Below are 12,511 nucleotides of genomic sequence, written 5' to 3'. Positions count from 1 at the left end.
AAGCAACTTTAGTGGGGAATTCCCATTAGCTTCAATGTCTCCATGGAAGCAACTCAATCTCCAATAGCTTTTGCCCTTGGAGTGGTCAATGGTACCAAATCTGTAATTTGTAATGAAAAACAGTGTCTCTGTCGGGCTTCAAACAAACGACCCTTCAATCTCTAGCTGGACACTCTACTGCTCAACTAAAGGGAAAAGATTCCCATTTAACAATGCTTGTAATACAACCTGTACTCTCAATTTCTACATATGCAAGGTGAGTACAGGTGCTGAATGCAAGTGTGTTGGGAGGTTGAATTATGTTTATGTAGTATTTGCCTCCTTGTAAGAGTCTGAAACTTTTATAGTGCTATCACAAAGAAGTATATTGCCGAGGGCCTCCAGCAGGGTCACACCATCTGGTCAAATATGGAAATATTATATTGCTTATTTAGCAACCAATTAACAGCTGGCTGTTGATAGGCTGTTAAGCAATACAAGTAAACTAAGCCAAACCAAACTTCCCCTCACTCTCCAGTGAAGTTCATCTGATGTTATTGTATATGTAGGTATGATGTGATGCAATTGTAACATACTCCCTGGGTTTCCATTCTCTGAACTGTCATGTGACCTGTCTGACCATTTAGATTTTCCCAGGTTCTATGGTTTCCTCCCACAGTAAGACCCCGTGAGAGTGACTAGTTGAAATTGTTACCAATAAAATAAGTAAAGTTTGTAATCAATAACGTCCACAGTATTGAATGTTTGGTAATGTATGGGAAGTATGCAAGTTTTAGTTCAAAGTTTCTATAAACTTCAGTTAATTATAAGAAAATCAGATTGGATAGAATCACATCAAAAATGCTAAATCATAATATGTTGATAAGATTTAGATATTGCAGAATGCAATAATAAAGTTTTCTACAAGTTGATGTGGAATACCATCAAAGTTTTAATTTGTATTATCCCCCTTTATTTCTCCTAGCATAATTTGGAGAAAACAATTTTCTATAAATTTTGTAACAATATGTTGCAATGATAAATCTGAAATTGTTGATGATTTTGTCAACCTCTTCCTTTTTATCAAAACTAATTTGCCATTTGATTTTTTCCGTCAGAAAAAGTAATGAAACTAGTTTATGTGTGGTTCGGCATATAGCTGATGCAAGCGAGTTTCGAGTCCAAGGTGATCGCGAGATTTCACTCTGTGGTATTTGAAATTAAGGAAATTAAGACCGATATTTACTGAAGGAATTCTGACAGCTTCTTTAATAGAAATTAACTCCGTCGTCTAATTAACAAAATCACGTTTTACTCCAGACAGTCTTTATACAGGGTTTTCGCAAATACAGTGCGACAATCGATTTTATATGGCAGATTGATTTGTCATCGCAGAAATCTGATTCAGTTAATGTGTGAAGAGTACCATCCGAGTATGTTTCCTGGTTTTCTTGAGGCCTATTTAAATCTCTGACCAATACTTTATGTAATACACACTCATTCGTAACCACACACTACTGTAAGGTTTTAGAAATGAATCCACTCTCGCGGCGCACAGTGCTCTTGAGGTACCAGGGAGGGGTCAGGGCCCACACCAGGGAAATGGCTTCATGTAAATTCATGTTACAGCCAAAAAACAGTTAATGCAAGCATATGGGTTTCATGATCAATATAAAAGAATCAATTATTGAAATCTTACCGTCCTTAAATGTGTATTTGACAAAATTCTTCAAAAATTAGGACAAAGAATAATTTAGTCCCGTTGGTAGCCATTACCGCAGTGCATGATGGTACGAAGACGTGTGTGACGTATCTGTCATGGCCGCCTCTACGGCATCCTTAAGTTTAAGTGAAAAGGAAAGCAAAGTAGAGAAGAAAACGAAACATAAACACAATACAGCCGACCATTCTCTCAATTCAGCATGTCTACGAGTAAGTTATGAACCAATTCATTCTATCGCATATGCTTAAACGTATATACTCAATGTCCATGCTCATGATAGTAAGACAACATCTATTTTTAGCTCTACTTTCGTTATTAATCAAAATGGAAGAGTTATAAAACCAGTGTACTTGGTCTATGTTTATTCCATTTCCCTATCAAAATTTAGAAGTGTATACGTCTCTATAAAATTGTGCTATGAGAAGAGCACTGACTTCGTTTTAATTCATCTATGAAAATGGCCATGCAATCCATATCTCCATGGAAGCAACTCAATCTCCAATAGCTTTTGCCCTTGGAGTGGTCAATAGCACGAAATCTGTAATTTGTAATGAAAAACGTTGTGTCTCTGCCAGGCTTCATACAAACGACCTTTCAATGTCTAGCTGGACACTCTACTGCTCGACTAAATGGAAAATATTCCCACTTGACAATGCTTGTAATACAACCTGTACTCTCAACTTCTACATATGCAAGATGAGTGCACGTGCTGAATGCAAGTGTTTTGGGAGGCTGAATTAAGTTAATGTAATATTTGCCTTCTTTGTTAGAGTGTGGAACTTTTATAGTGCTATCACAAAGAAGTATATTGCCGAGGGCCTCAAGGGTTTATGCCATTTTCCCCATAAAAATTTAGAAGTATATACATCTGTATAAGATTGTGCTCTGAGAGGAGCACTGACTTCGTCTTATTTCATCTAAGGAAATGGCCATGCAATCCATATCAAGGAGTCCAAATCACAGGCGATCTAAAATAAATAGCGCTCATCAACAACAACACCTATAAATCTGCAACAAAAGAATGTTGAAGAACAGCATATATATTCCTGGTCTGATGAAGCAATTATCAGGGACCAATGAGACAGCAAAAACATACCAGGACAATGTGCAAATTAGAAAGCATATTAGGATGATGTGCAAATTAGAAAGCATATTAGGACAATGTGCAAATTAGAAAGCATATTAGTACGATGTGCAAATTAGAAAGCATATTAGGATGATGTGCAAATTAGAAAGCATATCAGGACAATGTGCAAATTAGAAAGCATATCAGGACAATGTGCAAATTAGAAAGCATATTAGGACAATGTGCAAATTAGAAAGCATATTTGGACAATGTGCAAATTAGAAAGCATATCAGGACAATGTGCAAATTAGAAAGCATATCAGGACAATGTGCAAATTAGAAAGCATATTAGGACAATGTGCAAATTAGAAAGCATATTAGGACAATGTGCAAATTAGAAAGCATATCATTGTGATGTGCAAATTAGAAAGCATACCAGGGTGATATGCAAATTCAAAAGCATACAGGACGATGTGCAAAATTCATTTATCAAAACATCTCACCAGTGGCATTGCATCGGGAAATATTTGATTATCAAAACATCTCACCAGTGGCATTGCATTGGGAAACATTGGACTGTCAAAACATCTCACCAGTGGCATTGCATCGGGAAATATTTGATTATCAAAACATCTCACCAGTGGCATTGCATTGGGAAACATTGGACTGTCAAAACATCTCACCAGTGGCATTGCATCGGGAAACATTGGACTGTCAAAACATCTCACCAGTGGCGTTACATCGGGAAACATTGGACTATCAAAGTGGAAGAAAAGGCATTTTAACTTGATGACATTGGCTTTTCTTTTCTTTTCAAATGTAGATAATATATTTACTTTGTCTCAAGGACAGTATGGGTTTATATTTCTCTTCTTAAAACATGGCATTTTATCTTATATTCATTATTAAGTGAACAATAGTATACTTAATTCCAAAACAGAAAGATATATCTGTATAAATTTAGCAGTTTGTTCTTATTTGGTGTCATACCTTAACCTGTTGACAAATTACACTCCAAAATTCTGGGATGCTCTCTAAAAGATACAAGATATGAGAATCCTAAAATTCTGGTCCTTTTGAAAGGGTGTTAAATACTCTGAAATTCTTGTCCTTTGGAACAGATACTGAATGAACTTTCTAAAATTCTGGTCCATTGAACAAGGGTCTGGTGTAAATAGTCATGCCTTACATATTTAAAGATCACTCGGCTGATTTTCAAAAAACAGTAGATTGCTATCCAACCTACTGAGTTTAGCTTTTAGGTATTGAATAGGTTGACATAAGTTTAGAGATGGTGAGCATCAGCATAGGTGTTTCCATGACAGTCCAAAAAGGTATTTCTTTCATTTAGAACTATATCTATGTTTATGTGTCATTTTTAGCCTGCCATAATCAATCACCAATCGCCCTATGTCCGTGGTCTATCCATCCGTCCGGGCAATTGCTGTTATAGTTACTGTTACATGAACAATAGAGTACGAGGTAACATGTTACCGTACTGTAGGTGATACAGTAATGTGTAAAAGGAAGGAGTAATGAAAAACTACCTGATCCGGCGGGGTTCCAACTAGTGACCTTTCAGTCGCTAGTCAGACTCTTTACCACGATCTGTACTCTCAACTTCTACACTACTCCCTCCTTCACTAAATCTTTGACCCTAAAGACAACAACAACCCAATTTCAATATCTCCAAGGAAGCATCTCAATCTCCTATAGTACCCTTGGAGTGGTCAATGGTACCAAATCTGTAATAGGAATGAGTGATGAAAAACAACTTGCCACCACTGGGGGTTGAACTAGCAACCACTTTACCGCTAGACTAAAGAGAAAATCCCATTAGCCAAGGCGACCTGTACTCTCGACTTCTACAGCTGAATGTGACTTCACTTCTAATTATCAGTATAGTAACAGTATTCCAACTGATTCTGTTAAAATGTTTATCATTGAAGGTAAAGTATTTATGACAATATCTCAAATGGCTTTGTATTTCGACTTAATTTCAGAAACAAGTTGATTATTTTTCGCTGTCAAACTTTCACAGGTGTTTTCTATTGTCTTGTTTATTTACAGGAGAGCAAGATGAGTCTGGATTGTATAGCACGTCATAACTATGAAGACAACGCCAAATGTGAGCCAGAGTTTCAAAACTACAGAAATTGCAAGAAGTTTTGGGTAAGATTTCTGATTCAATGAGTCTGTTTCTGTTACAGTAAGCACAAAATTATTTTGAAGTTGAAGAACAAGATTGGGGACTTAAACAAGATTACAAGACAAATATCTTGACTTGTATCTCAGTATATTTTAAGCTCTCTTGCCCTAACGGCATGTGGTCATATGATGTGACGCAAAGTATATCATCCTGTGTCCATCATCCATAGTCAACTTTTCCTTTAAACAACTCCATCTCAAGAGCCACATCATGGATTTTGACCAAATTTGGTCTAATACACCTCTATAGGATAGGAGTTCTAAATTGTCAAAGAGAAATTGATAGGCCCTCTGACGGCTTAAGAGCAAAGTCTGTGATGGGAAAGTAGGTTTAAACAGTTTCCTCTTACCAGTACATTTTAATTCATTTGAATAGTGGTATGGTTCAGAAAATACACATGTACTTGATGCTGTTCGAGAATTATCTGATGTATGAAAATAACGAAATTTGTTTAATTATGGACCTGATGCACCTTCCAGTCTTGATTTTAACTTTTCTTTTGATCTCTGGATTTTCCTTAGATGCCTTCTAGGCTTCAAAATTTAGGACTTGAACATCACTGAAGAGTCGCAGAAGGACGAAACTGACATATAATGCAGTTTAATTCATTGCTTGACACTACTATATGTTACTCTAAATTAGGAAAAGGTGCCATTCTCTTGTGTGTCTTTGGTAAAATTTTCTTGAAACGAATTCACAGCTTTGATTCATTTTATCATATTGTTAAATCAGGCCCATTGTTCTGGGTCAGTATATGTTGTCAAGCCCAGGAGTCAGGATTTCAGCTTATGGACAAAGGGAGACAACTCATTCTGTAAATAATTAATACTATTTATTAAGACCTGCATGTGCTTATTACTGAGAGTGGTATGTGTTTTAAGTATTCATGATATATACAAAAATCATTCACATAATACAAATTCTCTTTTTAATCTTACTTAAGAGCAATAACAATTTTCATTTACCGTTATTTTGTGTTAATCACAAAAATCTGTCAATGTACAATATGAAACCTGTAATCTGAAATGCCAAACCTGTACAGAATTTTCTTACTTCTTCACATTAGATTCACATGAGAACTAAGAGAGTTTCACATTAGAAGTGTATGGAAATGAGATATTTCTCATGTGGAGAGGTTAGATCACTCTAGAATGAGTTTATAAACTGGACAATCTAAGTTAGAAATGGCTTCTCATGTAGTCTGTCCTCATTTCTGAGCGAGATTTGGATAGAAAACCTTTGATGCATTGTATATATCTACAAAAATTGGCAAAGTCCACACTTATTTTGTTATTGTATCTGATCTTGGGCAGGATCTAGTAGTTTAAGGTTTTACACAAGGAGTCATCCTATACGGCTACAGCCATTTGTACAAGACAGGGCACTAGGTCAGTACGTTTTCTGTAAAGATTCTCACTCTGACCAGTATTGCACTGCTAGTTCTTTACCCCTAGTTTAACAAACAGTACAACACTAGTACTGGACCTCTAGTTTAACAGACAGTACAACACTAGTACTGGACCTCTAGTTCAACAGACAGTACAACACTAGTACTAACAGACAGTACAACACTAGTACTGGACCTCTAGTTTGACAGACAGTACAACACTAGTACTGGACCTCTAGTTTAACAGACAGTACAACACTAGTTCTTGACCTGTAGTTTAACAGACAGTACAACACTAGTACTGGACCTCTAGTTTAACAGACAGTACAACACTAGTTCTTGACCTCTAGTTTAACAGACAGTACAACACTAGTACTGGACCTCTAGTTTGACAGACAGTACAACACTAGTACTGGACCTCTAGTTTAACAGACAGTACAACACTAGTACTGGACCTCTAGTTTAACAGACAGTACAACACTAGTACTGGACCTCTAGTTTAACAGACAGTACAACACTAGTACTGGACCTCTAGTTTAACAGACAGTACAACACTAGTACTGTTTAACACCAGTACAACACTAGTTTGGACCTCTAGTTTAACAGACAGTACAACACTAGTACTGGACCTCTAGTTTAACAGACAGTACAACACTAGTACTGGACCTCTAGTTTAACAGACAGTACAACACTAGTACTGGACCTCTAGTTTAACAGACAGTACAACACTAGTACTGGACCTCTAGTTTAACAGACAGTACAACACTACAACACTAGTACTGGACCTCTAGTTTAACACACAGTACAACACTAGTACTGGACCTCTAGTTTAACAGACAGTACAACACTAGGTTTTGACCTCTAGTTTGACAGACAGTACAGCACTAGTACTAACAGACAGTACAACACTAGTACTGGACCTCTAGTTTAACAGACAGTACAACACTAGTACTGGACCTCTAGTTTAACAGACAGTACAACACTAGTACTGGACCTCTAGTTTAACAGACAGTACAACACTAGTACTGGACCTCTAGTTTAACAGACAGTACAACACTAGTACTGGACCTCTAGTTTAACAGACAGTACAACACTAGTACTGGACCTCTAGTTTAACAGACAGTACAACACTAGTACTGGACCTCTAGTTTAACAGACAGTACAACACTAGTACTGGACCTCTAGTTTAACAGACAGTACAACACTAGTACTGGACCTCTAGTTTAACAGACAGTACAACACTAGTACTGGACCTCTAGTTTAACAGACAGTACAACACTAGTACTGGACCTCTAGTTTAACAGACAGTACAACACTAGTACTGGACCTCTAGTTTAACAGACAGTACAACACTAGTACTGGACCTCTAGTTTAACAGACAGTACAACACTAGTACTGGACCTCTAGTTTAACAGACAGTACAACACTAGTACTGGACCTCTAGTTTAACAGACAGTACAACACTAGTACTGGACCTCTAGTTTAACAGACAGTACAACACTAGTACTGGACCTCTAGTTTAACAGACAGTACAACACTAGTACTAACAGACAGTACAACACTAGTACTAACAGACAGTACAACACTAGTACTAACAGACAGTACAACACTAGTACTGGACCTCTAGTTTAACAGACAGTACAACACTAGTACTGGACCTCTAGTTTAACAGACAGTACAACACTAGTACTGGACCTCTAGTTTAACAGACAGTACAACACTAGTACTGGACCTCTAGTTTAACAGACAGTACAACACTAGTACTGGACTAGTACACAGTACTAACAGACAGTACAACACTAGTACTGGACCTCTAGTTTAACAGACAGTACAACACTAGTACTGGACCTCTAGTTTAACAGACAGTACAACACTAGTACTAACAGACAGTACAACACTAGTACTGGACCTCTAGTTTAACAGACAGTACAACACTAGTACTGGACCTCTAGTTTAACAGACAGTACAACACTAGTACTGGACCTCTAGTTTAACAGACAGTACAACACTAGTACTGGACCTCTAGTTTAACAGACAGTACAACACTAGTACTAACAGACAGTACAACACTAGTACTGGACCTCTAGTTTAACAGACAGTACAACACTAGTACTGGACCTCTAGTTTAACAGACAGTACAACACTAGTACTGGACCTCTAGTTTAACAGACAGTACAACACTAGTACTGGACCTCTAGTTTAACAGACAGTACAACACTAGTACTGGACCTCTAGTTTAACAGACAGTACAACACTAGTACTGGACCTCTAGTTTAACAGACAGTACAACACTAGTACTGGACCTCTAGTTTAACAGACAGTACAACACTAGTACTGGACCTCTAGTTTAACAGACAGTACAACACTAGTACTGGACCTCTAGTTTAACAGACAGTACAACACTAGTACTGGACCTCTAGTTTGACAGACAGTACAACACTAGTACTGGACCTCTAGTTTAACAGACAGTACAACACTAGTACTGGACCTCTAGTTTAACAGACAGTACAACACTAGCACTGGACCTCTAGTTTAACAGACAGTACAACACTAGTACTGGACCTCTAGTTTAACAGACAGTACAACACTAGTACTGGACCTCTAGTTTAACAGACAGTACAACACTAGTACTGGACCTCTAGTTTAACAGACAGTACAACACTAGTACTGGACCTCTAGTTTAACAGACAGTACAACACTAGTACTGGACCTCTAGTTTAACAGACAGTACAACACTAGTACTGGACCTCTAGTTTAACAGACAGTACAACACTAGTACTGGACCTCTAGTTTAACAGACAGTACAACACTAGTACTGGACCTCTAGTTTAACAGACAGTACAACACTAGTACTGGACCTCTAGTACAACAGACAGTACAACACTAGTTCTGGACCTCTAGTTTAACAGACAGTACAACACTAGTACTGGACCTCTAGTTTAACAGACAGTACAACACTAGTACTGGACCTCTAGTTTAACAGACAGTACAACACTAGTACTGGACCTCTAGTTTAACAGACAGTACAACACTAGTTCTTGACCTGTAGTTTAACAGACAGTACAACACTAGTACTGGACCTCTAGTTTAACAGACAGTACAACACTAGTACTGGACCTCTAGTTTAACAGACAGTACAACACTAGTACTGGACCTCTAGTTTAACAGACAGTACAACACTAGTTCTTGACCTCTAGTTTAACAGACAGTACAACACTAGTACTGGACCTCTAGTTTAACAGACAGTACAACACTAGTACTGGACCTCTAGTTTAACAGACAGTACAACACTAGCACTGGACCTCTAGTTTGACAGACAGTACAACACTAGCACTGGACCTCTAGTTTAACAGACAGTACAACACTAGTTCTTGACCTCTAGTTTAACAGTTCTTTAACCTCTTAGCTTTTGTATTTTCTTCTCTTTATTTTTTTGCTTTGTTGTTAATTTTTAGACACAAGTCCAGTGGCGACGTTTCTTTCGAGGACAAAGACCTACACTTCCACTTCCAGAAGACAGAGAACAAGCTAAAAAGGACAATGCTGATATTATGGAAAAAATCCTTGCTTCTAGTCCTAAATACAAACTAAGTGAGGAATCTAGTGAACCGCTCGTCTTCAGATATAAAGATCCAGACATGAAATAAAATGGAATAATGTGATGTGAACAGACAAAGAAAGTTTTCTTCAGAAATCGTTTTTTATATCAAATTGCTGTGACATTGTACATAAAAATTTTGTGATAATAATGATAATAAAAAAAAAATCTCAATCATATGGATGTCTTTAACTTTTTATAAACATATGGTAGTATATAGGTAGGTATTGTGAGGTACATGTAGTATATAGGTAGGTATTGTGAGGTGTGTATGGTACATGTAGTATATAGGTAGGTATTGTGAGGTGTGTATGGTACATGTAGTATATAGGTAGGTATTGTGAGGTACATGTAGTATATAGGTAGGTATTGTGAGGTGTGTATGGTACATGTAGTATATAGGTAGGTATTGTGAGGTACATGTAGTAAATAGGTAGGTATTGTGAGGTGTGTATGGTACATGTAGTATATAGGTAGGTATTTTGAGGTGTGTATGGTACATGTAGTATATAGGTAGGTATTGTGAGGTGTGTATGGTACATGTAGTATATAGGTAGGTATTGTGAGGTGTGTATGGTACATGTAGTATATAGGTAGGTATTGTGAGGTACATGTAGTATATAGGTAGGTATTGTGAGGTGTGTATGGTACATGTAGTATATAGGTAGGTATTGTGAGGTACATGTAGTAAATAGGTAGGTATTGTGAGGTGTGTATGGTACATGTAGTATATAGGTAGGTATTGTGAGGTGTGTATGGTACATGTAGTATATAGGTAGGTATTGTGAGGTATGTATGGTAGATGTATGATATAGGTAGGTATTGTAAGGTGTGTATGGTACATGTAGTATATAGGTAGGTATTGTGAGGTACATGTAGTATATAGGTAGGTATTGTGAGGTGTGTATGGTACATGTAGTATATAGGTAGGTATTTTGAGGTACATGTAGTATATAGGTAGGTATTGTGAGGTACATGTAGTATATAGGTAGGTATTGTGAGGTACATGTAGTATATAGGTAGGTATTGTGAGGTGTGTATGGAACATGTAGTATATAGGTAGGTATTGTGAGGTGTGTATGGTACATGTAGTATATAGGTAGGTATTGTGAGGTACATGTAGTATATAGGTAGGTATTGTAAGGTGTAGTATATAGGTAGGTATTGTGAGGTACCTGTAGTATATAGGTAGGTATTGTGAGGTACATGTAGTATATAGGTAGGTATTGTGAGGTACATGTAGTATATAGGTAGGTATTGTGAGGTGTGTATGGTACATGTAGTATATAGGTAGGTATTGTGAGGTGTGTATGGTACATGTAGTATATAGGTAGGTATTGTGAGGTGTGTATGGTACATGTAGTATATAGGTAGGTATTGTCAGGTGTGTATGTTACATGTAGTATATAGGTAGGTATTGTGAGGTGTGTATGGTACATGTAGTATATAGGTAGGTATTGTGAGGTACATGTAGTATATAGGTAGGTATTGTGAGGTGTGTATGGTACATGTAGTATATAGGTAGGTATTGTGAGGTGTGTATGGTACATGTAGTATATAGGTAGGTATTGTGAGGTACATGTAGTATATAGGTAGGTATTGTGAGGTACATGTAGTATATAGGTAGGTATTGTGAGGTACATGTAGTATATAGGTAGGTATTGTGAGGTACATGTAGTATATAGGTAGGTATTGTGAGGTAGTATATGTAGTATATAGTATATAGGTAGGTATTGTGAGGTGTGTATGGTACATGTAGTATATAGGTAGGTATTGTGAGGTGTGTATGGTACATGTAGTATATAGGTAGGTATTGTGAGGTATGTATGGTACATGTATGATATAGGTAGGTATTGTAAGGTGTGTATGGTACAATTAGTATATAGGTAGGTATTGTGAGGTACATGTAGTATATAGGTAGGTATTAGTATAGAGGTATTGTGAGGTACATGTAGTATATAGGTAGGTATTGTGACGTACATCTAATATATAGGTAGGTATTGTGAGGTGTGTATGGTACATGTAGTATATAGGTAGGTATTGTGAGGTATGTATGGTACATGTAGTATATAGGTAGGTATTGTGAGTGTGTATGGTACATGTAGTATATAGGTAGGTATTGTGAGGTGTGTATGGTACATGTAGTATATAGGTAGGTATTGTGAGGTGTGTATGGTACATGTAGTATATAGGTAGGTATTGTGAGGTGTGTATATAGGTACATGTGTATATAGGTAGGTACATGTAGTATATAGGTAGGTATTGTGAGGTACATGTAGTATATAGTGTGTATGGTACATGTAGTATATAGGTAGGTATTGTGAGGTGTGTATGGTACATGTATATATAGGTAGGTATTGTGAGGTATATAGGTAGGTGTGAGGTATATAGGTACATGTAGTATATAGGTAGGTATTGTGAGGTGTGTATGGTACATGTAGTATATAGGTAGGTATTGTGAGGTGTGTATGGTACATGTAGTATATAGGTAGGTATTGTGAGGTGTGTATGGTACATGTATATAGTATATAGGTAGGTATTGTGAGGTG

At 37.1% G+C, this 12,511-nt stretch overlaps 1 protein-coding gene across 1 annotated transcript; it reads left to right on the top strand.

The window, feature by feature from the left end:
• Positions 1-1,793: 1,793 nt before the first annotated feature.
• LOC132549957 (uncharacterized) lies at positions 1,794-10,141 on the top strand. Its single transcript, XM_060213942.1, has 3 exons — positions 1,794-1,911; positions 4,839-4,940; positions 9,820-10,141. Exons 1-3 carry the CDS (start codon positions 1,798-1,800, stop codon positions 10,009-10,011), a joined length of 408 nt encoding a protein of 135 aa, XP_060069925.1. The 5' UTR covers positions 1,794-1,797; the 3' UTR covers positions 10,012-10,141.
• Positions 10,142-12,511: the final 2,370 nt, after the last annotated feature.

Source organism: Ylistrum balloti, unplaced genomic scaffold, assembly GCF_031769215.1.
Source record: "Ylistrum balloti isolate Yb309-2 unplaced genomic scaffold, AGI_CSIRO_Ybal_v1 Utg370092, whole genome shotgun sequence".
In the NCBI taxonomy this organism is placed as follows: domain Eukaryota; kingdom Metazoa; phylum Mollusca; class Bivalvia; order Pectinida; family Pectinidae; genus Ylistrum; species Ylistrum balloti.
The sequence above is the reverse complement of the archived record's forward strand: the minus strand, read 5'-3'. Positions and strand labels throughout refer to the sequence as shown.

Excerpts from the sequence above, each read along its gene's own strand:
- LOC132549957 (XM_060213942.1), top strand. The coding sequence starts at position 1,798 with ATGGCCGCCTCTACGGCATCCTTAAGTTTAAGTGAAAAGGAAAGCAAA. Across the intron at positions 1,912-4,838 it reads TCAATTCAGCATGTCTACGA|GAGAGCAAGATGAGTCTGGA; the intron begins GTAAGTTATGAA and ends GTTTATTTACAG. Across the intron at positions 4,941-9,819 it reads GAAATTGCAAGAAGTTTTGG|ACACAAGTCCAGTGGCGACG; the intron begins GTAAGATTTCTG and ends GTTAATTTTTAG.